The 24355-nt window shown below is 41.1% G+C and overlaps 1 protein-coding gene across 2 annotated transcripts; it reads left to right on the top strand.

The window, feature by feature from the left end:
- The first annotated feature begins 19166 nt into the window (after positions 1–19166).
- LOC104893813 (hypothetical protein) lies at positions 19167–24124 on the top strand. 2 transcript variants are annotated; one of them, XM_010679949.4, is made up of 4 exons: positions 19167–19517; positions 19779–19875; positions 21190–23589; positions 23701–24124. In XM_010679949.4, exons 3-4 carry the CDS (start codon positions 21250–21252, stop codon positions 23974–23976), a joined length of 2616 nt encoding a protein of 871 aa, XP_010678251.1. In that variant the 5' UTR covers positions 19167–19517; positions 19779–19875; positions 21190–21249; the 3' UTR covers positions 23977–24124. The 2 variants fall into 2 exon arrangements, with proteins under 2 accessions (XP_010678251.1, XP_010678250.1); XM_010679948.4 differs by lacking the exon at positions 19779–19875 and having other exon boundaries at positions 19168–19517.
- The last annotated feature ends 231 nt before the right edge of the window (positions 24125–24355 follow it).

Genomic DNA, 24355 nt, shown 5'->3' with positions numbered 1-24355 from the left:
CACTTTGGTGAGGTAGTTTATGCGGGTGCTCATTCCTTAACCCCGAGCTATCGATCCTCCAAGTTGAGGCTTGGGCGGCCAGGGAGGCGGTTCGCTATGCCACAAGTCTTAATCTCAATAAAATTATTGTTGAAGGAGATCTAATAGTCAAGTTATTAAATCCCTGTCTAATACTAATAAGGTTCTTTGGTGTATTGATTCTATTGTTTCTAATGTAGGCAAAGTGTAATACTCCGTACTTTTGGGAGTTATTTTTTATAAGTAAGAAAACATAAAGAATATGATCGAAAAGTATTTTAATATTACTTAATTATGAAACCTACTTAGTATACCTAATTATATTATGGTTTGGTTTTATTTTATTTTCGAAATAAATAAAATAAGAAATAGGAAGTTGATTTGGGAACAAATCCTATTAAACTTTGGTTTACCACCCTATAAATAGGAAAGAAGAAAAAAATATATATATAAAAATCAGCAAAAGAAACACTAACCCTTATACAATGTTTTCCTCCCTCCTCCCTCAAAAGATTTTTCTCTCTCCTCTCGTCTCTTCCCTCGACCTCTTCTCCTCCCTTTTCCCTGAACCGTCGGCAGCCTCGAGTGGTGAGTGTACCATGAGTGTGTGGTCGAGGGTGTTGCGGTGTTGTGTGCGAGCGAGGGCGTCGAGGGGGAAGTCGGACGAGTTGTCCAAAGGCGTGCAAATTCGCGCGAAGTGTAGAGGGCCATGCTGAGCGAGAGTGCGAGCGTCGAGTGTACGACGCTGTGTGTGAGCGCTCGACGATCATTGATGTTGTGGTCGCGCGAGGTAGGGGACGGTGTGGTGCGAGTGGGCTGTGCAAAGCGAGGTTATGCGTGTAGCGGGTTGAGCGAGACTCGAGGCGAGGCTACGAGTCGTGTTTGCGATTGTGTGTGTTCCGTATTAAAAAATAATATAATATAATTTTCTCTTTTATTACTTATTATTGTATAATATGATTTTGTAATTTCAAGTGTAATTTGATTAAGTTATAATTGGAGTAAGTTGTACATTGATTAGGTTGTAATTGAAGTAAGTTGTAAATTGATTAAGTCTGTAAGTTGATTTAAGGGTTTTTTCACCAGGTACCCCTGTACTTTAAAAAAATTCATGGGGTACCCCTAACTTTAAACTAATGCACTAGGTACCCCTGATGTTTGCAAACAATATACAAAATGCCATTAATGATGAACGGCGTTAGAGGACCGTTAACCCTAATCTTTTAATGCACGAAATACCCCTGAGGTTTTATTAATATGTTCAAAATTTGATAACGGCTAGTTTTTTTTAACTAAATTACTTTTTCTGACCGTTGCACTACTTGGGATTGCTATAAAAGCAGTCCTACTCCAGGTATTTTGCTCCCTCCTCATCCAAATTATAGTTTTTCAATCCAACTCCAATAATACTCATGAGCTCACAATCTCACACTTCTAGTTACTTAGAATCCTCAAACATTAGAGTTCCTAATAGAACTTGCAAATGTAGGAAAAAATTCGCAATCCGGAGCTCGGATTCCTCAACGAATCCACAAAGATTGTACTACAAGTGCGATGATTGCAACACTTTTAGGTGGTGTGTTGGTATTATTGGCCATAACTCCAATGTGAGACAAGAAGAGGAAGACGAGGCAAGTAATGTGAACTTGAAGGAGGAGATGAAGCTACTCAAGAAGAGAATCAAACAACAACAAAAAATGATGCAAGGAGCAATAAAAATAGGCGTATTTATGTTTGTGTTACTTATTTTTGTAATGAACAAATGAAGGAAGAATTGTAATGTAGCACCAAATTTGTAACAAATAACATTCAATATGCAATAATATTAGTAGCTTTACAAAAACAATCCCAATAATTAAGCTTATAAGTAACTTTACAAAAAAGATGAGTATATTGTTTGCACTTTACCATATTTCATCCAAAAAATATTGTTTATCCTAATTTGTACCGAAAAAAAAAGTTACCAAAATAAAGATTACCCCCCCTAATTACTCAAACTGCAGCCTTCCCTTTCTTCTGTTTTTTTGTTCCAGCCTTGGAAGTTGATGGACTAGCAGCAGCCTTTCTTTACCTCCCATCAGATGGTTGTGGTTGGGATGTTGATGCACCAGATTCCTTTCTTTGCTTCTGTGTAGCCCCTCCTGTGCATGTCCTTGAATTGTGGCCTACTTCTTTGCACTTGCCACACTTAATAGTGCTGCTCCTCTTCCCTTTTTTCTTCTCATTTGGACCTCTCCTCCTCTGTTTAGCAGGCCTTCCAGCACATCTTTTGAATGAGGGAGGGTGAATTATAGGGAGTTCACACTCAAGCCATTGAGAGGAGTCAGGCATGGGGTGTATGTGGCTTGCATAAGTCTCTTTATATGCAGCCCCCTTGTAGTAGTCAGAGACATAGTCATGTGGGTTAAGCCTCTGGTCAAAAATAACCCTCAAACCATATTTGCAGGTATACCAGTGCCCTGCCATTTGCCACAACCATATGTCCTAGTTTCTAGCCTAACGGGAAGTGAACATGATCATCCAGCACCTCAAACTCCCCTCCGCCAGCTTCCACAACATGGCAAAACCTGCTTTCATCAGCCCTGACCTCCAAATATTTAGTGGCATACTCAGTAAGGTCAGTGGGTTCCATGTCAACAGCTCTGTCAAATCTTGCCCCCATCTTTTTTATACACCAACCCCTAATTTCTGTAAATTTAGAACAACAAAATAAGCAACTAATAACAAGCACAAGTAGAACTACAAAACAACACAATTTTCTTACCTTCCAACAAAGTGAGAACAGGGAGATCTCTGAAAGGTTTTGTGCATGCATTGAAAGACTCAACAAAATTTGTTGTGTTGTGATCACAACACACAACAGGTCAAATACATGCCTATACCACTGCTCCTCTGCCTTGTCCAGATATTCTGTAGCTTTAGGATCAACCTTTGTTATCTTCTCCATGGCTTTGTTGTATACATAAAGGTTGTAGGCATTAGCAGCAATCCAAAAAGATTTATGGAAGGCAGGGCCAGTGAATCCAGCATTCTTGCAATTGAATATAGGTGCTGGCAGCATATTCTCCTAGTAGCTTTAGGGAACACCTCCAACAGTGCTCCCTCAACACCCTACATGGAACAGAAAATAAATTAGCAGTTAGTTTGGAACAAAAAAGGATGTAAGGAAAGATAAGTTAGATATTTAATTATGGAAGGAAAGAAATGTTACCCTCATCCTGTCACAGAATGTCCAGTCATCCTTGTTAACACCTTGTGACTGGAAAACCAACTTCAAGTTTCTGAAAAAATAGGTCCAACTATCTTTACTCTCTGTGTCCACTATCCCATAAGCAATTGGAAATATTTCATTATTTCCATCAAAACCCACTTCAGTCAACAAGATTCCTTTATAGAACCCACTTAAATGTGTCCCATCAAACCTAATAATATGTCTGCACCCTCTTAGAAACCCCTTGAACTGGGCAGCAAATGAGAAGAAACAAGCTTTGAACTTTGGTGTGCTGTTTGAAGAGTTGGTTGTCCAAGTCACTAAAGCATAGCTACCAGTGTTAGTCCTCTTTATCATCTCAGCATATGCTGGTAGCAGCCCATAGGATTCAGAGAAGCCCCATACATCTTCTCCTTTGTCATGCACTTCACCTTATATAACAACCTTTCCTTCACCTTTATCCTAAACCTTTCCAAACACATTTTCTGTAATGAGTGCACGGGTACATCAGGGTTTGCACTAATTACATCACCCAAATGTCTTGTTAACCAAACACTGGTAACCATTGGGTTCCTCCATTCTCCCACACAACTTATGCTCACCTGTTACAGACTTTATGGCCCAACTAATGCCATCCATCTGTTTAGATGCATGAATTCTCCACTCACAGTCCTCTATTATACACCTAGCAGTGAACCTAAGGTTGTCAGCCTTCTCAACCCTCACTGCAAACCCCTCTTGAATACAGTAGTCCTTGAACACTCCAAGGAAGTGATCTTTGTTTGAAAAGATCATCCACTAATCAAGCTTCACCTGCCAAAAAGCATCTCTCCCACAACTATACCATTTGTGTACAACTTATCTAAAACCGACCCACCATCCAAGTAATCCTCAAATTCTTTCTCTAGCAGTACATCCACTTCTTCATCCTCTACTTATAAATCATAACCCTCATCCTCTGAACTCCCTTTTTCCCCAACATAATCATCATCTTCATCATCATCTTCAGATTCTTCTGCCAGTTCATCTTCCCTATGCTCAGGTTGATGCTCAGGTTGTTGGGGAGGATTTCTAGGCTTCCTAACCCCTCTCTCTGATCTCCTAGTCTTTGGTGCATATGTACCAACCCTCTTGGCAGTGGTTTTAGCAGTTTTAAACCCCTTCTTTGCTCCCTTTTTCTTTGCAGCACCTACTTTCTTTGAAGCAGCAGGTTTGGAAGATTGGGGAGCTGAGTGTGTTTGTGTTTCAGGTGGTTGGGATGGAGGAGGAGAAGCTTGGGGAGCTGATTATGTTTGTGTTTGTGTTTCAGGTGGTGGGGATGGAGGAGGGGAAGCTTGGGGAGGTGATTGTGTGTGTGGTTGTGTTTCAGGTGGTGGGGATGGAGGAGGGGAAGCTTGGGGAGGTGATTGTGTGTGTGGTTGTGTTTCAGGTGGTGGGGATGGAGGAGGGGAAGCTTGGGGAGGTGATGGGGGAGGAGAGGGTTGTGGAGGAAATGGGGGTGGTTGAAAAGGGTGGACAGGGGAGTGCGTTTGGGATGGAGGGGGGGCAGGGGAGTCTGTTTGTGGTGGAGGGGGGCAGGGGAGTGTGATTGTGACTGTGCTTCAGGTTGTGACTCTCCCATCACCACTTCTTCTTGTGAAAAAACCCTAAAATACTCCATCACACTCATATCATCAGGATTGTAAACTGGTATTTCAATTGCCACAGGGGGCAATTGATCCTCCAACTCCCTCAAAGCCTCTTCTTCTTCCTGTCTTTTTCTTTCTTCCTCCCTCTTTCTTTCCTTTTCTTCAGCAATCTTTCTAAGTTTCTCAGCCTCAGCTTTTCTCTTTTCTTCCCTCAAGTCCTTCACCAATTTCATCACAAACCTAGGAGGTTGATGTGCATCCTCTATGAATACCTCAACAATATCCAATCCTACAAACCCACCCCACATATTTGAAAGATGTGGATCATCATACAACTCCACTAGTTTTTTGGTCCTTGGATGCTTGTAATAGACTCTAAAATTTTCAGGCAACCACACACCTTGCTTGACAGACACATCATGTATCCCATTGAACAAATCCAAAATACTAGTTAAGTCTACATCTTCCACCCTCACATCAAACTGCTTACCCTTATAATCACACAAACCACATCCCTTCCATCTAAAATGAAATCAAACAAACAAAATAAAAGAGAATTTGAGAATGCAGAGAACCCTAAACAGAAAACTACAGAATTTCAGCATACATGAAGAAATAAACACTCCCATTCAACATTATACGGAATTCATGCAAAAAATTGCTAAAACAGGAAAAATACCAAAAACTGAAAAAACTTGGATATAAAGAACCCTAAACAGGAAACTATGAAATATAGCATGGATGAACATAAAAAACACACCCAGTCAGATTTAACAACTAAATAATGCAAAAAAGTCAAACAAAAGAGTTACAAAATCTTACCTTTGTGGAATTTTGAAAAGATGACCCTAAAAATTTGCGAACGCACTTCCTTAGCTTACCCAAGGACATTACCTTTTTCGCGTCAACTTCCACGTGCACAGATTTGATTTCTTCCCGGAATAATTCACTCCCAGTTTTTTTGGAATTTTTTTGCCAACCAAGTTGAAGGAAGAGAACAGAGGAAGAGGGAAGATGAATGGAAGTTGGAGGGTTTTTTTCGAAGGAATGGCTTTACTAGCCTTAATGAGCATTACTGTAATAACCCACTAACGGCAACTTAACGCCATCAATGAGTAAGGGTATTATTGCTTTTATTAAAATGTCAGGGGTACCTAGTGCATTAGTTTAAAGTTAGGGGTACCCCATGAATTTTGTTAAAGTACAGGGGAACCTGGTGAAAAAACCGTTGATTTAAGTTTGTAAATCTGATTAAGTTTTGTAAGTATAAGTAAGGTATAAAATAAGTAAAGGAAATCAGATTATTAGTCATAGTTGTATGTTATAATAATATTGTTATTCAAATCTGATATTTGGTAGTACTAGGGTATGATAGTTAAAGTGGATTTTGTAAAGGTTATATAGAAAAAGCTAAAGAAATTAGATTCTTGAGTACACTATTAGTTCTTAGGACGTTTTTAATTCTCAATTCTGTTTTAAATTATACCTATGTATAGTGGGTTATGTTTTAGTATTATGAATAAGTATAGTATAAGTTAACTAAAATCATATTTGCACATTGTTATTAGTTCTTAAAAGATGTTAGTTTCAATAGAGTTATGAAAAAAGAAGTAAACAAGATTGGTTATTTCTATATTCCGAAAAAAACTAAGTCTTATATAGTTTTTCACATTGTTTTATGTTAATAATATCAAGGACGTAACACTAAAATATTTCATTATTCGATTAGGTACCAATTTCATAAGCGGAGCTTTTAAATAGGCAGCAAAAATTCTTCGTTACAAGGTACATACGCGAACTAATTCAGTTGCATATGTTAGTATCATGTTAGATTATGAATTGTGTCATTGGAACCTAGAATCATGATAGGAAAAGATTGTATGGTTATGATTGATGAGATTTTTTGGTAGCATGAAATGGATTGGAAATCTGTATGTATGTCTTCTGAATTGGATTGCATTGTTATTTAAATGCATAATTCTATCGTATCACAAGCATAAAAAGTATTGGATTGGTATCCTTTGATTTATGGTGTAGCAATGATGCTACAAGAATTAAAAAATTGAGCAATGTATCTAAGGAAGAACATTGTTATGGCTGAATTCTTTGACAGCATGACCTTGACGCGACGACGCGACGACGCGATGATTCAATGACGTAGTATCATATGACGTAGAGACACAGAAGATGCAAACCAAAGACATAGCGGAGGATGTACAATTAAGAGCAGTGCATTGGATGATAACGGTCAGGCCAAATAGGGCAAGAGCATTATAAGCCATAAATTCAGCCGTTAGAAAGGACAACATTGAAGACGCAGGAGCGTGAGCATAGAAGATTCTCCATGATTCAAGCATAGAGATTAATGTAATAATTAGTGAATTTATTTTTGTATTCGTTAGGGGAAAAAGCCAAAGAAAGAAGAAGGCATATAAAAGGGAGAGAAAGGCCAATGACATGTTTTGGACGCAATATTGTGAGAAATACATTAGAGTGAACTAAACATTCTTGTAAACGACGATCAGTCGCGAAGAAAGATAGTGAACTATATTAGTTTGGTGGATCTCCAACCACCCGCGGTTTTTTACCCATCTTCATTGGGGTTTTCCGCGTCACCACTTTTGTGTGTTCATCCCCTTTGACTCCCCTTTGCATTCTTTTGTCGCATCGACTTTAACATCATCTGGTTGACACGTCCCACAAACTTCAATTTCATCATAAGTGATAAATTTTAGCATAAACAATTTGGCGCCCACCATGGGGCATAACCGGACCATCTACTATTCAAAATCCGTCAAATGGGAGAAACACCTAACCTCGAGGAAATGCGAAAGCAGTACGAGCAAATGAGAGCAGAAATGCTCGAAATAAAGCAAGCTAACGAGCATCTAACTACCGACTTTACGACATCGCAGGAGAGGATCCAGAAGTTGCAAGAGGAGTTAGCATCGTCCAGGGCTTCGAAAACCCGGCGTCGAGAAAATCTGAACGACATCCCTTTGATGGGGAATCTCTCTGAGTCAGATGATGAAGAGCATGAAGACGACGAAGAGCCCGAGGATGAAGAGCCCTTGAACAATGAAGAGAACGAGCAAGGTGAAGGAGAAGCAAATCTTATGACAAAGCGCATGGCTCAAATCGAAAAGCAAAACAAGCGCTTGATGAAGCTCATGTCCCAGCTCCCCGGAGCCCCAACACCAGGCATCGTGGAACACCCCGACCGCTACGCAGAGTCACCCTTCGTTGATAGGATCTCAAGGGCCGTTCTCCCAAGAAGCTCAACCTGCCTACCTTAGCTGCTACTTATGATGGTTCAACCGATCCAGGCGAGCACGTCGCGCAATACAACAACGGATGTGGCAAGCGTCAATTCCCTGGCATTTGGTAGAGGCATGCATGTGCAAGTTGTTTGGAGCCACGCTCACCGGTCCCGCTCTCAAGTGGCTGGGATCTCTCAAGCCAGGAAGCATTGGCAATTTCTCCACCCTCGTCAATAAGTTCTATGAGAATTTGAAGGCAGTCGCACCTGGAAAAGAAACGAGCGACCTATATGGCGTCGTGCAGGGACCCAAAGAATCCGTTCGCGATTATTATAATCGCTTTAACAAAGAAAGATTAGCATTAAAGATCTTGATACTAAGACTGCTATTGAATGTTTCAGGAAAGGGTTAATCTTGCGGTCGAAGCTATACAATCGTCTGACGAAGTATCCGTGCCAAACGTTCGAGGAAGTCAAGTCGCGAGCGTTAGCACAGATGAGGTTGGAGGAAGACGATGCCATCCTCAACACCATATCCACCCGACGCGCACCAGATACTTCTGCTGATCGGAAGGCCTTTGTCCTTAAGAAGAAGAACTGGCGAAGTCACCCTTATAACCGTTCAAACCAGGTAAACAATGTTACTGACGTTGTCGAAAGTGCAGGTAACAGCGCGAGGACGGAGTCGCCAACCTTCCCTGCTCTAGACTCCTACGGATTTTCCGTTGACGTCGGAGGTGTCGTGAATGCCTTATCCGAAATCGGAGCGCCAGTTCGTTGGCCAAAAAAGAGCGACCGTCCGGAAGCGCAAAAAGATCAGACAAAGTGGTGTCAGTTCCATCATGACCATGGTCATAAGACGGAGGAGTGCATTGCGTTGCGACGAGAAGTTGCGTTCATGCTCAATAAGGGGCATCTCAAGGACCTCTTGAGCGACAAAGGTAAAGCGTCCTTTGGAAGAAATACTGCGCAGTCCGACCCTCCTGCGTCGCCCACACACGTAAAGGTAATCAACGTCATCTCTGGTGGATCTGATGTATGTGGACTAACGTATTCCGCAGCCAAAAGGCTAGCAAGAGAGGGTACCCCCTCGTCCGCATTTATAAATCTTGCAGGTCAGCTGAGGAACGCAAGCTCGAAGCAATGGCGATAACCTTTGACGATGACGACGTCTGTAACGTGAAGCATCATGACGGATTAGTCATATCCCGGACTGTCAACAACTGCTTGTTGAAGCGAGTGTTGGTCGATGGGGGCAGCTCACCAACATCATATTCAAAAGCGCCTCGAAGGTATGGGTCTGTGCGATAAAGATATTACTAAAAAATCTACTGTTTTGGTAGGTTTCAGTGGAGAGGCTCAACATACTGTCGGAGAGATCACACTGCCAACACTAGCCAAAGGCGTCAACCTGCCAACTAGGTTCAACGTTGTGGACTGCCCATCAGCGTACAATATCATTCTCGACACCCCATGGATACATAAGATGAAGGTCGTCCCTTCAACCTATCATCAGTCACTAAAGTTTCCTACCAAATGGGGCGTCCAAGAAAGGGCGAGCAGAAGTCTGCAAGGGAATGCTATAGTTGTCACTCAAGCCCCCAAAAGCGACTATCTAGCAATTAAAGGATGGGTCAGCGCCCGACGCGCACAGCGAGCAGGACGTGGATGAAGTGATGCTCGATCCATCCATCCCCGAATCGGAGCGACATTATCGCAGGAGATACGAGGTCAGTTAGTTGATTTTTTGAAAGCTAACCAAGATTGTTTTGCTTGGTCCCATGAAGACATGAAAGGAATCAGTCCTGACGTCATCACGCATAAACTCAAAGCAGAAAAGACGCAAGTTCGCTCATGAAAGGAACCAAATCATCAATGATGAGGTCCAGAAACTGATCGATGCCGGAAAGATCCGCGAAGTAAAGTACCCAGATTGGCTAACCAACGTCGTGGTGGTCAGCAAAAAGAACGGGAAGTGGAGAGTCTGCATCGACTTCACAGATGTAAACAAAGCATGTCCCAAGGATCCATTCCTCTCCCTCATATAGATGCAATGGTCGACGCGACGGCCGGTCACGAGCTTTTAACGTTCATGGACGCGTATTCCGGGTACAACCAAATATTGATGCATCCGGACGACCAAGAAAAGACCGCGTTTCTACGATAAAGGTATATATTGTTACAAGGTTATGCCTTTTGGTTTGAAAAATGCAGGTGCCACATATCAGCGACTGGTTAATCAAATGTTTAAAGATCAACTGGGTGACACTATGGAAGTGTACATCGACGATATGCTCGTCAAATCCAAGCAAGCAGGCGATCACATTCAGCATCTGTCGGAGGCTTTCGACGTATTACGAAGGTATGACATGAAATTAAACCTACTAAATGCACCTTTGGAGTGTCCGCAGGAAAATTTCTAGGGTACGTCGTGACGAACGAGGAATTGAAGCCAGCCAAGACAAAAGAATCATCAACATTCAGTCCCACGAAGCGTCAAGGAAGTGCAAAAGTTGACTGGTCGCGTAGCTGCGTTAATCGTTTCATATCCCGGTCATCTGAGAAGTGTCACTATTTTATGACGTCCTGAGAAAGAACAAGGGCTTCGATGGACGCAACAACACAGAAGACGCACTGCAAAAACTGAAAGCTACTTAGCTCGCCGCCATTATGTTGTCAAAAGCCAAATATCGGGGAAACGTTGCAGCTCTATCTCGCGGTAAGTAACGTGTCCGTCAGCGCTGTCCTGACGCGGGAAGCGGAGAGCCAGCAGCTACCAATCTACTATGTCAGTAAGTCTCTTAGACGCGGAGACCAGGTATTCTTCATTAGAAAAGCTCATTTTAGCCATAGTCGTAGCTGTTAAAAACTTAGGCACTATTTCGAAACCATACTGTTGTCGTTATGACTAATTATCCTATCAAGTCTGTCTTGCGACATCCGGAATTGACAGGTCGCATGAGCAAGTGGGCAATAGCACTCAGCGCGTACGATATCCAGTTTCATCCAAGAACCGCTGTCAAGTCACAAGCTTTGGCAGATTTTGTGGCAGACTTTAGCCAGAGCTAGAAAAGCTCGCAGACGACGAAGTCGCAAGGATTAATCAAGTAACGACGACTCCTGGATATTGTTGTTGATGGATCTTCTAATTTTCGTGGTGCAGGTCTAGGCATTGTGCTAAAGTCACCACAAGGGGGGAAGATAGTACGAGCCATTTGCTGTGAATTTAGAGCGACGAATAACGAAGCCGAGTACGAGGCGCTCATAGCCGGAATGACGTTAGAGGGACATGGGAGCGAAAGCATTGAAAGTCTTCAGCGATTCACTGTTGATAGTCACCAAGTCAAAGGCGAATTCGCAGCAAAAGACTCTAAAATGGCCATGTATTTAGAAATAGCTCAGAGTAAAAGTAAAGTGTTTAATTCGTTTGACATTTTGCAGATACCTAGGGACAGATACACAAGCGGATGCATTGGCCAATCTCGGATCTTCTTTAAGGGACGTTTCGTTTACGTCCGTCCCTATTGTTCATTTGACAAACCCTGCTATCGCTAGGATATGGGACGCTGTCGCAACGACGACCGATCAGCCTCGAGACAATCATGGGTCGTCAATATGTTGATAATCCGCACACAAAAGCGACCCTGACGACGAGGAAGTAAGTGTCAGTTGGACAAAGCCATTTTATGATTTCCTTGCTAACGATGTACTCCCAACAGATAAGGCGGAAGCACGCAGAATTCGATTCAAGGCGTCGCGATACGTACTCATTCAAGGAGTACTATTCAAAAATTCTGCCGCAGGCCCCTACCTACGTTGTTTGGAAAAGGAGCAGTGGGGGCAAGTCCTGAAGGACATGCATGACGGCACCTGTGGGAATCTTCAGGAGGACGCACTTGTCCAATAGAGTATTGCGCATGGGCTATTATTGGCCAACAATGAGGAAGGACGCAATAAGGTATGTCGCCAAATGCGATAGTTGTCAACGACATGCAGGTATGACGCACAAACCTTGTGAACTTTTGCATCCTACTCTAACACTTGGCCTTTCATGAAGTGGGGCATGGACATAGTTGGTAAATTACCTCCAGCCCCAGGTCAGAAGGTCTTTATGTTGGCACTAACTGACTATTTTTCTAAGTGGATTGAGGCAGGTTCTTTTCAACAGGTAGCGATAAGGAAGTGATTTCCTTTATATACACTAACATCATTTGCAGATTTGGCGTCCCATCCGAGATAGTATGCGACAACGTGTCGCAGTTCATTAGCAACGAGACAAGACGCTTCTGCGATGAATGGGGCATAGTGCTACAAACGTCAACGCCAAGATACCCGCAAGCCAATGGACAGGCTGAGTCCAGCAACAAAACGATCATTGACTCTTTGAAGAAGCGGCTCGCAGCCAAGAAAGGTAAATGGGCGGAGGCGTTGCCTTCCATCTTATGGGCTAACCGCACGACACCGCGCACCGCACCGGACAAACTTCGTTCTCACTAGTCTATGGTTCCGAGGTTGTCTTGCCTTCAGAGGTGAGCGTCCCAACTGCGAGATGCAGCCTAGCGATGGAGCGACGGAACAGCGATGAGTTGATTAACGACCTAGATACCATTGAGGAGTTGCGCGACGCAGCGCTGGTGCGCATGGCGGCACAGCAGCAAATAGTAGCGAGGAGCTTCAACAAAAACGTCCAAGCCAAGTCTTTCGTCGAAGGAGATTGGGTCCTAAGGAAAGTAAGAGGCTAACGCTGGCAAGTTAGGTCAGAAGTGGGAAGGACCATATCAAATCAGTAAAGTAGTAGGCCATGGAGCCTACCAATTGGTCCGACGTGACGGAAGCTCCGTACCTCGTAGCTGGAATGCCACACACCTCAAACGATACTACTTTTAAAGCTAAGTGACAAGCTTTGTTTTCCCAATTTAAAAAAAAAAAGAAAAAAAAAAGATACATATATACACATAGAGATGTAGAATAGCTGGTAATGCTATTATTATCTGTCGCTAGTGTTAGCGACCATAGTGTTCTCTCACTGGGTATTGTTGAAGTTGCAGGCAAATTGTCCCATCAACTTATTAACGTCCCGACGATTTTCACAAGGCATTAGATAGACTTGCATCTTGCCACCATAAAAGGTTTCGTCCACTATTGTCAGCCGACGCGACGACAGGGCACATCATTTTAAAGTCATAGCTACTGATGACATTTCAGCCATCCCCCTGACGAGCACATGTAAGTTTTATGTATTTCCTATGTGTATTCTAAAAGTCGTTTAGTCCAAACGACACGTCTGAACGACCAATGATGACTTTTATTAAGTCCAAACGATACGTCTGAACGACCAATGATGACTCTTATTAAGTCCAAACGATGTCCGAGTGACCAAAGATGGTCTACTGGACGCCTGACTAATCCTCTAGAAACGTCGGAATAACGACTGAGACACATGCATGTGACACACAGTAGAGCATAAGATTATCTATGTTAAAAATTCAAAAGCAACGAAGTAAATGATAGAAATTAAAAGATTTATGGTCACCCCCATAGGTGACCCAAAAGTATAGTACATATAGTCACTCCCTTGAGTGACTTAAAACATAGTTTGATTAAAAGTTTAAACGAAAGAAGCATGACGCAAGGGATTAAGAAATTAAACGTCAGGGATCTTCTCAGCTTCCTTCCCCTTTGACGCTTCAGCTGGCAAGACAGTGGCTGGGGCTTCCTTCTCAGTCTCAGGGTCAGGAGGCACATCTGACGCTATGAACCCAGCACAAGACGGGGCTTTTTCATCAACCTTTGATGAAGAATCCGTCGTCGCAGCCAAGTCCTCCTCATCCATAAGATCTTTCATTGACCCCATGAATTGGATGTATAGGTCAATGTCCTTTTGCGGCGTCCATGACGCTGTCTTCTTCATCAGAAACTGGTGCATCAGCTTGGCCCTAACCCTAGTTGTCACCTCAGCCTCAAGAAGGTCCATCTCGTTCTTCTGAGCGTCAATACTCGCCTGGAGAGCCGTGATCTCCTGACACGAGGATTCTTCCAGCGTAGTGCCCTCTGCCTAATCTCTTCCAGCTCCTCCTCTTTTTCTTCAGAGTTTCCTTCATCTCCTTCATAGTCTCCTTGCGACTCCAATTCAGCACCTTTGGACTTCGCGTCCGCTTCTGCTTTCTCCATTCTCTGCTTCATGGACAAATGACCCTTCAGCAGAGATGAGATCTCTCTTTTTGCCATTAGGAGATGTTGGGAAGATTGCGTAAAAGAAAGAGGATATGTGTCAGGTGTCATTACCATAGCAGCATAGTGTCCAAGACAAGGGTAAAGCAAATGTCCATACCTGGAATAGGAGCTCTAGCCCATCTGACATCATGCGAGGGAGAGTGGATCTTAATCCTTTCCATAGCGCTGGGAAAGAGGAACCTGTCGGCCTCCGGCCATATGGACCTCTCCAACGACATGAAGTCGTTGGGACGGTCACAGAATAGGAAGGCCCGCTCTTGTCTGGAGGGGCTAGGAAGTCAGTCTTGCGCGTCTTGGACGCGACGTCGTGTTCGTCGTCCAAGTGAACGACGCCGCCGTGTCCTTTTTAGACGATGCTGAGCAGCGTCAGTGGAAGACTCCCTCTTGCGCTTGCGCAACAGTTCAGCCAGCGCCTTCCCATCCAAACTCCCCCTAGGACGCGACTGAGATGAACCTGTCCAGGAAAGGTTAAAACGTCAGTATGAAACGCGCCTAGTAAAAGTCCTACCCATGATAAAGTAAAACAAAAAATATATAGACTCACCAGAAGCCATAGATGAACAACTGTCTTGAGAAGCAAAGAGAATTTTTCTGAACTGCCTGTCCTCCTCTACACCTTCAGAAACTTGTCACAGAGACTTTGAGACTCGTAGCGATGCGACACAATTTTGGGTTAAGACCTGCAGTAGAAACGATGTAAGATGGTGTTAACGACGCATCACGAATTTAGAAAGACTGAAAATAAACACACCTTCGGTATTCCGCCCCAACAGAGACCCCGGCTTCCCCTAGCGACGATCTCTTCAAAACACAAACCTGTTTTTCCAACCTCTGTCGTTTGACTGTATCCCCCGACCAGAGGCTCTAACCTCGCCTTTGCATGCAAGGCTATCCTATTTTTGCCTTAACCCTAATCTCATAATGTAACAGCAAGTCGTGAAGGGTGAAGGCTTCGTCCCACGACGCCGTCACCCTGTCGATGACGCTCAGGATTCTCCAGACTTGGGGCATAATCTGCCCTGGGCTGATTTGGTAAATCTGCATCAGATCCCTTGCCAAAGGGGTGAAGGGAAGCCTAAGACCTATTTTGAAAGGGTATTCATAGAGCACTACCCATTTTGGGGACACAATTCTGGGGGTTCGTCAGGTTCAGCATTTCTAATGACAGTACTTTCAGGCAAATTTCCTAAGTCTAGAAACCTTAAAAGGTCATCTTCTGACATTGTTGACAGTTCGTCCTCATTTTCTACCCTTAGTTCTACAGCTTTTCTTTCCCTTTCGATTTCTCTTGGTTTTTCACAAAGTCCTAATGCTGCGTCTACTGGGCACCATGAGAATGGTGGAGGAAGAGAAAATAGAGTAAATCAAAGGAAAAAATGAGCGAAAAAGTGTGAAATTACCTGGTGTCAGCGATCGATTTGCCGAATGAGAGAGTAAAGGAAGTTATGGAAGTTGCCTTACTTAAAGAGAGAGAAAGATTTGATGAAGTGAGAGTAAAAGTTATGATCTCTAGCCGCTTAAGTTATTTATGCCAAGAGTGAGCAATCATGACAATCGTGCTAAAGGTTATAATTAAAACGGCTATTTAAAAATAAAACTACCTTTTGTATTTTGAGACCCTTGGACTACCAAAGATAACCGCTCAAAGCAGATTTCCTTTCTCTCCATGCGTCTCTTTAGAAATCTTCTTTCTTAAATTGACAAGGGCAAGATTTCTTGCGATTTGTGACATCTTAATGACTTGTATAGAATTTCATTTGATTTGTTGATTTTTTAACAATTGTTTCATGGGCTTTGTGCCACCCCAATTCAAGAATTGGGGGCAAACTGTTATGGCTAAATTCTTTGACAGGATGACATTGACGCGACGACGCGATGATTCAATGACGTAGTATCATCTGACGTAAAGACACAGAAGATGCAAACCAAAGACATAGCAGAGGATGTACAATCAAGAGCAGTGCATTGAATGATAACGGTCAGGCCAAATAAGGCAAGAGCATTATAGGCCATAAATTCAGCCGTTAGAAAGGACAACATTGAAGACGCAGGAGCGTGAGCATAGAAGATTCTCCATGATTCAAGCATAGAGATTAATGTAATAATTAGTGAATTTATTTTTGTATTCGTTAAGGGAAAAAGCCAAAGAAAGAAGAAGGCATATAAAAGGGAGAGAGAGGCCAATGACATGTTTTGGACGCAATATTGTGAGAAAGACATTAGAGTGAGCTAAACATTCTTGTAAACGACGATCAGTCGCGAAGAAAGATAGTGAACTATATTAGTTTGGTGGATCTCCAACCACCCCGGTTTTTTACCCATCTTCATTGGGGTTTTCCGCGTCACCACTTTTGTGTGTTCATCCCTTTGACTCCCCTTTGCATTCTTTTGTCGCATCGACTTTAACATCATCTGGTTGACACGTCCCACAAACTTCAATTTCATCATAAGTGATAAATTTTAGCATAAACAAACATTAAATGATTACATGTTTAATGTTGCGTGAATGGACAATATTAAGAAAGGGTTTTGGCAATAAACTTGTAATTAGATTCCATACAAGTAATGAACAATGGGGGGAGTATGGGACTTGTTCGACACTTCTATGCATGCCTACTATGACCACAGTAGTGTCCTTATGAATTTTGATAATTCAAGTATGTGGAAGGTTCTGTACGATCTTGGGTTATGCATACGAAGGTGATGGATGTGGGACGGAACGAAACTGTATTTGCATTTCATCTAATAGACCAGTTTGTCTATTAAGGATTAAGTAGCCCTATGATTCTAGTAAGATGACGGTGCCCGTCGCTGCCAACTAAATTATAAAAGTCATAAATGCAATATTATCGTAGTATCATGTCTGAGAACGATTTTCATTTTTTGATTATGCTTAGTATATTATCTCAATGTTTTAGCACGTACTCAACATAGTTGATTGTTTGTTATTGTGTCTGTTTGTTGACCTGTGATGAACCATTGATTCTACAATAAGGAGCAGACTAGGTATGCTGGTGTTGCTGCCTGAGATTGAGCATACGGGGGATATTCTCTAGTCTCTAAGCTTTTAAACGTTTTGGTTAAACATTATAGAACTATTATGATTTAGTTAGTCTGTGGTTTAAATTATAAGGGGTCATTGATGATTCCCGAGTTGTAGTTTACATTTTGTTTCCGCTGCAGTTTAGTTTTCATGATAATGATTTAAGTTAATGTTTCATTTCAATAAGCCTTGCGTTTCACCACTGCGGTAACATTCCCAAAGCCGATGCGACGTAGTTTAGACGTTTATGAATTTTGGGGTGTTAGACAAAGAGGCGGCGGTCTTTACAAAGATCTATTTTCGGCATATTGGTCAGGAAGGAAATAGAGCAGCGAATTTTATGACTGCGAAGGGAGATCATTATAACTCTCCTATCATTTTCTTTCCTTCTTATGATATTGATTTTTTCCTCTTGATCCGTAGGGACATCTTAAGTTGAGCGGTTCAGTAGGAGGTTCGTCTAATTTATTTTTTTCATTAAAAAAAAATAAACTCGTGTTTGGAGAATTGTGTTGAAGGGAGAGAAGAATTCTAAATTGACAGAGCAGTGACACTGATTTATACTGCAAATTAGATCCTACACCGAGGTGTAGGATGAGCATCCTACACCTTGCCCATGTGGCTGACTTTTGTTAGTATTTTTGAAAGTGGGCCAGCTCTTTCTCTCTCATCACGTGAAACAATTTTTTTAATGTACAAATGCATATGGTTTGGTGGACAATAATCTACGAGTGTACATTTGGGGATTTTCAGTGATCAAAGCAATGACCATCAATGTACATTGTGATTTTATTAAATTTCGATATGAGATTGTAATTGTACATATTGAATTTCATTAGTGAACAAACATCAAACACACCAGTGTACAAAGAATGGAACTTACTCACTTGACATATTTCGATATGGGACTGTAATTGTACATATTGAATTTCATTACTGAACAAACATCAACACACCCAGTGTACAAAGATTGCAAATTACTCACTTGACATCAACTTCATGAATTGGGTTACTTTCAGCTGGGGGGGTTGTCATTGTACATTTTGATTTTATTAATGAACAACCACGAAGCCAAGGATGTACAAGGAGGTTGAGTGTGGAAAAGAGAGAAGTGGTGAATTTCGGTATGAGACTGTAATTGTACATATTGAATTTCATTAGTGAACAAACATCAACACACCCAGTGTACAAAGATTGCAAATTACTCACTTGACATCAGCTTCAGGAATTGGGTTACTTTCAGCTGGGGGGTTGTCATTGTACATTTTGATTTTGTTAATGAACAACCACGAAGCCAAAAATGTACAAGGAGGTTGAGTGAAGAAAAGATAGAAGTGGTGAACAGTATATGGGAGACATCAAATCAGTTATTAAATGGTGAATAGTAACTGTCAAATCAGTTAATTTTTGTATTTTTGACATGTACACTGGATGTAATGGGAATGTACATTAGCTGTCAAATCAATTACTTTTTTGCATGTTGAATGGTGTGTTTCATTCTTATTACCTTGCGTTTTGGAGCTGGTGTAGGATGCTCATCCTAGCATCCTACACCTTGATCCATGATCTACTAATTGGATGTATACTAGTTTAAGGTCCATTTGGCCAGCTGGGACCCACTAGATCTTTGGGATCCGTGAAGACACTCAACTTTACTGCCCTCTATGGGTCCCCGAGTATGAGCATCCTCGTCAATCGCCTCCCCTTGATATGACCGCAGTTCACTTTCCACCGTCTGATTGAGAGCGATATCTGGAAAACAAAGACAAAGACAAAACGCTCCCTAGCTGACTATCCTCCTTTTCTCTCTCTCATATCTGTACCCCCTCTCAGGCTCTCACTGTCCTTCGCTTCAATCCCTTGGAAATTAAACAACGGGAAGCAGCACTACTCTCATGTGAATTGTGATAGAAAATGTTTCATATATTCTAAAAATTTAATCCTTGATCTTGGCGAATTACAATTTACAGTGGTATAAAAGTTTTGGTACCTTACTTTGCTTCCAATTTACGTACATACTGATACCATATCTGATATCACTCCTCCATTTCGGAAACCCTCGCTGACCCCCATACACGATTAAAGATTTTGCTGCAGAAAAAATTACGAGACAGCTAAAAAAAGGTATTTCTCATTTTTATTTTCTCTTTATTGGTAAGAGATTAAGAGCGACGAAATAAAACTAGTTTTTTTTTTCATTTTTATTTTATGCATTTGTGCTCTGTTCTCTGTTTCTGAAGGTGGCATTTTTTATTTATTTTTACCTCGCTTCTAGATCTCTGCTTGTTCTGAGCATCTTGTAATAATATCGATATTTTTGTTCTTTTGCTGATAATTTCGATATTGATTGATAAAATATAATTCAATTTTTTTTTTTTTTGACAGGAATATAATTCAATTTATTTAGGACATTATAACTATATGTACGTTTTTCATGGATAACCGTTCCACAGTTGGCATTCTTTCACTTATGCGCTTGCTAGTATGTCTTTTGAACAGTAACTATTTTTATGATTAACAACATTATTTAAATTAATGGTTATATATGTTTAATGTTTTCTTGGTTTATTTTAATGGTAATGGTTATATATGCAAGTGGATGAAATTTGTATGATTTGTTTGGAATTTTTTTTGTTATACTTCCTGACACATTGAGGATACTAGTCCTATATGCACGCGATGCGTGCGAAAACAAATAAAAGGTCAACTACATAATAATATATACGAAAATTTTTTCATAAAGATTATTATATGTTATTGTTTTGTTGTTTTTGAAAGCCGATAAATCAATAATGATGTAAATATTTTGTTAATTGAGGATATAATAATAAAAGATGGTGAATTTGTATGTTATTACTTAAATGTATAAAAGGAATTACCATTTTTGGCATCCCCTCTTCTTCCCATATAGAATAGAGATACTAATTTTATATGCACGCGATACGGGCGAAAACAAACAAAAGATCAATTATATAATAATATATACGAAAAAATATTCATAAAGTTTATTATATGTTTTTCTTTTGTTGTTTTTGAAAGCCGATAAATCAATAATAATGTAAATATTTTGTTAATTGAGGATATAATGATAAAAGATGGTGAATTGGTATGTTATAACTTAAAAGGTAGAAAATGAATTATCATTTTTGGTGTCCCTTCCTCTTCGCATATAGAATTGAGATGATGTTATTTTCCTTGGGGGATGAGTCTAATTCTATTTATATATTAATTATTTATATTTAACAATTGTAAATCTAGAACTTTATTTTCGGTTTCCTACAAAGATTTTGAATGGGAGGGATCCGCTTGTGCAATAAGTGATCAAAGCTTACGCCTTCCACTCATTTTACTAACGCTTATAAACTTACAGTACTAATTATATTCGAAGAGTTCCTTTGATTCAACTTATTTTATTTTTTCTAAATTTATTTTATTTTTTCTGAAGTTATTTTAGGTTCTCTTTATCTTATTCTGTCTAAAACAAGTTAAAATAGGTTGAACACACCATAGTCTAAATATAATGGAGAAAAGTTTCTATATATATTCTCCATCAAGAAGTTATTTAAGAGGGGATTTTGGGAACTTGGGGGAAGAAATTAGGGGGTTTTGGAAAAAGGGTAAGAAATGTGAGTGTATATGTTATAACTTATCACAGTCATAAATTACGGAGTTTTCCATTTTTTTCCATGATGCTAACTTAAATTTTTGATTGTGGAACATTATATGCAATGAATTAATTTGAATATTTGCTGCTCTGCTTATGTTTCCAACTTGTGTGTTAAACATTAATTGCCAGGCTATGGGGTTAGAGAAGAGGGACGACTGTGCTTGTGAATTAACCGATTGAACTGACACCATGCCTCGGCAGACATTGTCAAGAAAGGAGAATATAGCATATTCTGGTGACATTAGGCATAGCTCGGAGTCCAGAAGGACATCGAGACAGTCCCAAATATCAAGGTTTGCTGTGAAGAAGTCTTTGTGCCCACGATCTAGTAAAGGTTTGAAGTACAAAGATAAGGTCGTCGAAGTGGAGAATTCCATACGTCCTCCACATTCAGATGTTCCTTTCGAGTTTGTGAAGAATGCTAACAATGTGTTTGTCGTCCAGACAAAGTCTTGCGGCAATCAACAACAGCCTCAAGTGAGGAAGGGTGTGAGTACAGATGACGAGCTTGTCAAGTACATGTCCAAGGTGCCTGGTTATCTCCAAAGAGGAGAAAAGCTCCAGGATAACATTTTGAACTTCGGAGTTCTTGATTGGGAACGGCTAGAGAAATGGACTCACAAACGAGAAAAAATGCTAGTGAGTGAGAGAAACACTAAACCCGCTAATGGAAGCTGCTCTCTATATGCTGATTGTTCATCTGTTATGGTAAATAGTGAGGCTTTGGATCACTCCAGAGAGCAACCCAGCGTTTATTATAGTGATTCGGCCCATATAGTTGATTCTTCGTCAGTTGCCAAACCTGTTAGTGGAAAGGCATTGAATCGCGCATGCCTACAGCTTTCATCAAATCATCCGATAGTCAAGGAAGAGGAAATATGCATGAAAGATATTCCTCGAAAAAGAGATACTGTAGATTCAAAGCCTGCCAAGTATTTGGTTCCTAGTAGTTGTGGGCTGACGGGGAAATCATCTTCACAATTAAGAGGAGATGATCATGAGATATTAGAAACTCCGAGCAGAAAAGTCAGCAATTCGGTTGCTGAAGAACTAAATTGTTCTGAAAATATGGAAGGACATGGACTTGATTCTCCGCAGCAGTATTTTAATAGCAAGCAGGAGAGCATTGTTTTCCTCTTTCCCAGAGATTTATCTGTTTCTAGAAGCTCAGAAGCGTATCATAGAGTATCAGTTGATGGCAAGTCAGCTGAGCATAACTGGGGTAGCTTCTCTGATATATTCTCCATTGATGAGATCCACCCACATGAGTCGTTTTCCAATGTTCCAAATTATTGTGCCCTGAATAATGCAGTTGAGACGGAGACGGTATTAGACTTGAAGCTTGACACTTTGGTCAAAGCTCAGGCTGTTGAGACTTTAGCCTATCTGTCTGATATGCCCATGCTGCCAACAGAGAATGAAATAGAAGCACCAACAACTATGTCTTCTATTCCAAAGGCATTCAGTGGTCCCGGTCAAATTGTGCAAAGCTCATCAGCAGAAATGTCTGGAGATAGTTCAAGGCATCAGCGTTTTAGCTTTGGCATAGGTAGGATGACGAAAAGCCTTAGCTTTAGGGAGAGTACAGTTCAACCTCCACTTAGCTCTACTTATGATACTGCCAAGTCTGGTCCTGCTAAACCTGAGTGCTCGACTTGTGATGATACTCAAATTAGCAATAAATCAAACATGAACAGAACAGCTAGAGCTAGCCCTTTAAGAAGATTGCTAGATCCATTATTGAGGTCCAAGTTTGTGAACCAATTGAGTGAACAGTCAAATGACTTGAGAATGAAACCGCCAATTCCTCTGCATGTGGCTGAGAACAAAAAAGACACTGCATCAACAGTAAAAGCCCTTTTGTATCTAACAGTTAAGAGTGGGCTACCTTTGTTCAAATTTGTGGTTGAAATAAATAATGAGATTTTGGCATCCACAGTGAAGAGTTTAAGCACAGTTGGAAAGGATGATGTCAGCTGGTTATACACTTTCTATTCGGTTCACAAGGTCAAAACAAAAAGTGGTGGCTGGAAAAATCAGAGGGTTAAACCTTGTGGATTTGGGTACAACGTTGTAGGCCAAATGAAGGTTTCCGAACCTCATTTCCCAAGCTGGTGTGAGCAGAAGTCAAAAGACAGATACATGGTTAAAGAGTCAGTCTTGTATAATGTTGACGCAAGCGAGCTAGAAGCTGCAACTGTAGAATCGAAGACAACCAGAGAGCTGGCAGCCATAATTGTAAACATTCCTGATACTGCTAGGAAACGCAGCAGCTTTTACAATGAGGATAAACTGGGTGACTGGTTTTCTCACTTTGAAGATGAGAAACTGGGCCGGGTAGTTGTCATACTTCCAGGTGGTGACCACAGCTTGCCACATGAAGGATTGCCTTCGTCTTTGATTAACCGCTGGAGATCTGGCGGATCATGCGATTGTGGAGGGTGGGATATTGGGTGCAAATTGAGAATTCTCACTGATAAATGGCAACGCCACAAGTATCTACAAATTCAATGTGATCTTTATGATCAGGTGGGTTTTATCTTTTTCTTGGCTTCTGTCCCCTGCTCGTCATTTTCTGATGAATGCTATGTTACATCCTTCATTGTCTTATCAATTATCTTTTTCTTGTACTTCCTTTAGGAGGAACCCAAGCAATGGAATCCTTTTTTTAGCTTGATCCCTCTTCGGGATGGTCTCTTCTCAGTGGAGTTTGATACCGAAGTTTCTTCTCTGCAAGCATTTTCCATGTCCGTTGCATTGATCAACAGTCAAAATCCGGTGAACTCTGCAGATGCAACTGACGTAGTTGAATCAAAACAGGACTTTGCTAACCCAGAGGCATCCATGGGCATCAGAAGGGAAGGCACTGAAAAGCGCACTCCACATCCACCCCTATCCCCTGTTGGGAGAGTGTGATTTGTGCTAGATAGTTGAATAAACTTGGGGTAAATCATCGTTGAAAATGAGTTTGGTGGATATATAACGGGATAGCAATTAGCTTCCCCGTCTTTGTATCGAGAAAGTAACTTGTTCATCTAATGTGACATGTACATCTTCAATGTTATTGGCACTTTCTTCAGTACGATAAATCTGACTTTCCCAAGTACCCTCATCAGCCTGATTGAAGTCACCAAAGTGGAAGTGATGATCACCCTCAATTTGACCACACCTTCAGTATCACCATCAGAATCATGTTCATCACCATCAAAATGTTCAGGCTAAACATCAACTATTTTATAATTTAACAAAAAACTTCAAAATGTAGTGAAAGTGGTGTTAACCTAAATATATGATA

The sequence above is a fragment of the Beta vulgaris genome, chromosome 5 (assembly GCF_026745355.1).
Source record: "Beta vulgaris subsp. vulgaris cultivar EL10 chromosome 5, EL10.2, whole genome shotgun sequence".
In the NCBI taxonomy this organism is placed as follows: Eukaryota; Viridiplantae; Streptophyta; class Magnoliopsida; order Caryophyllales; family Amaranthaceae; genus Beta; species Beta vulgaris.
The sequence above is the reverse complement of the archived record's forward strand: the minus strand, read 5'-3'. Positions and strand labels throughout refer to the sequence as shown.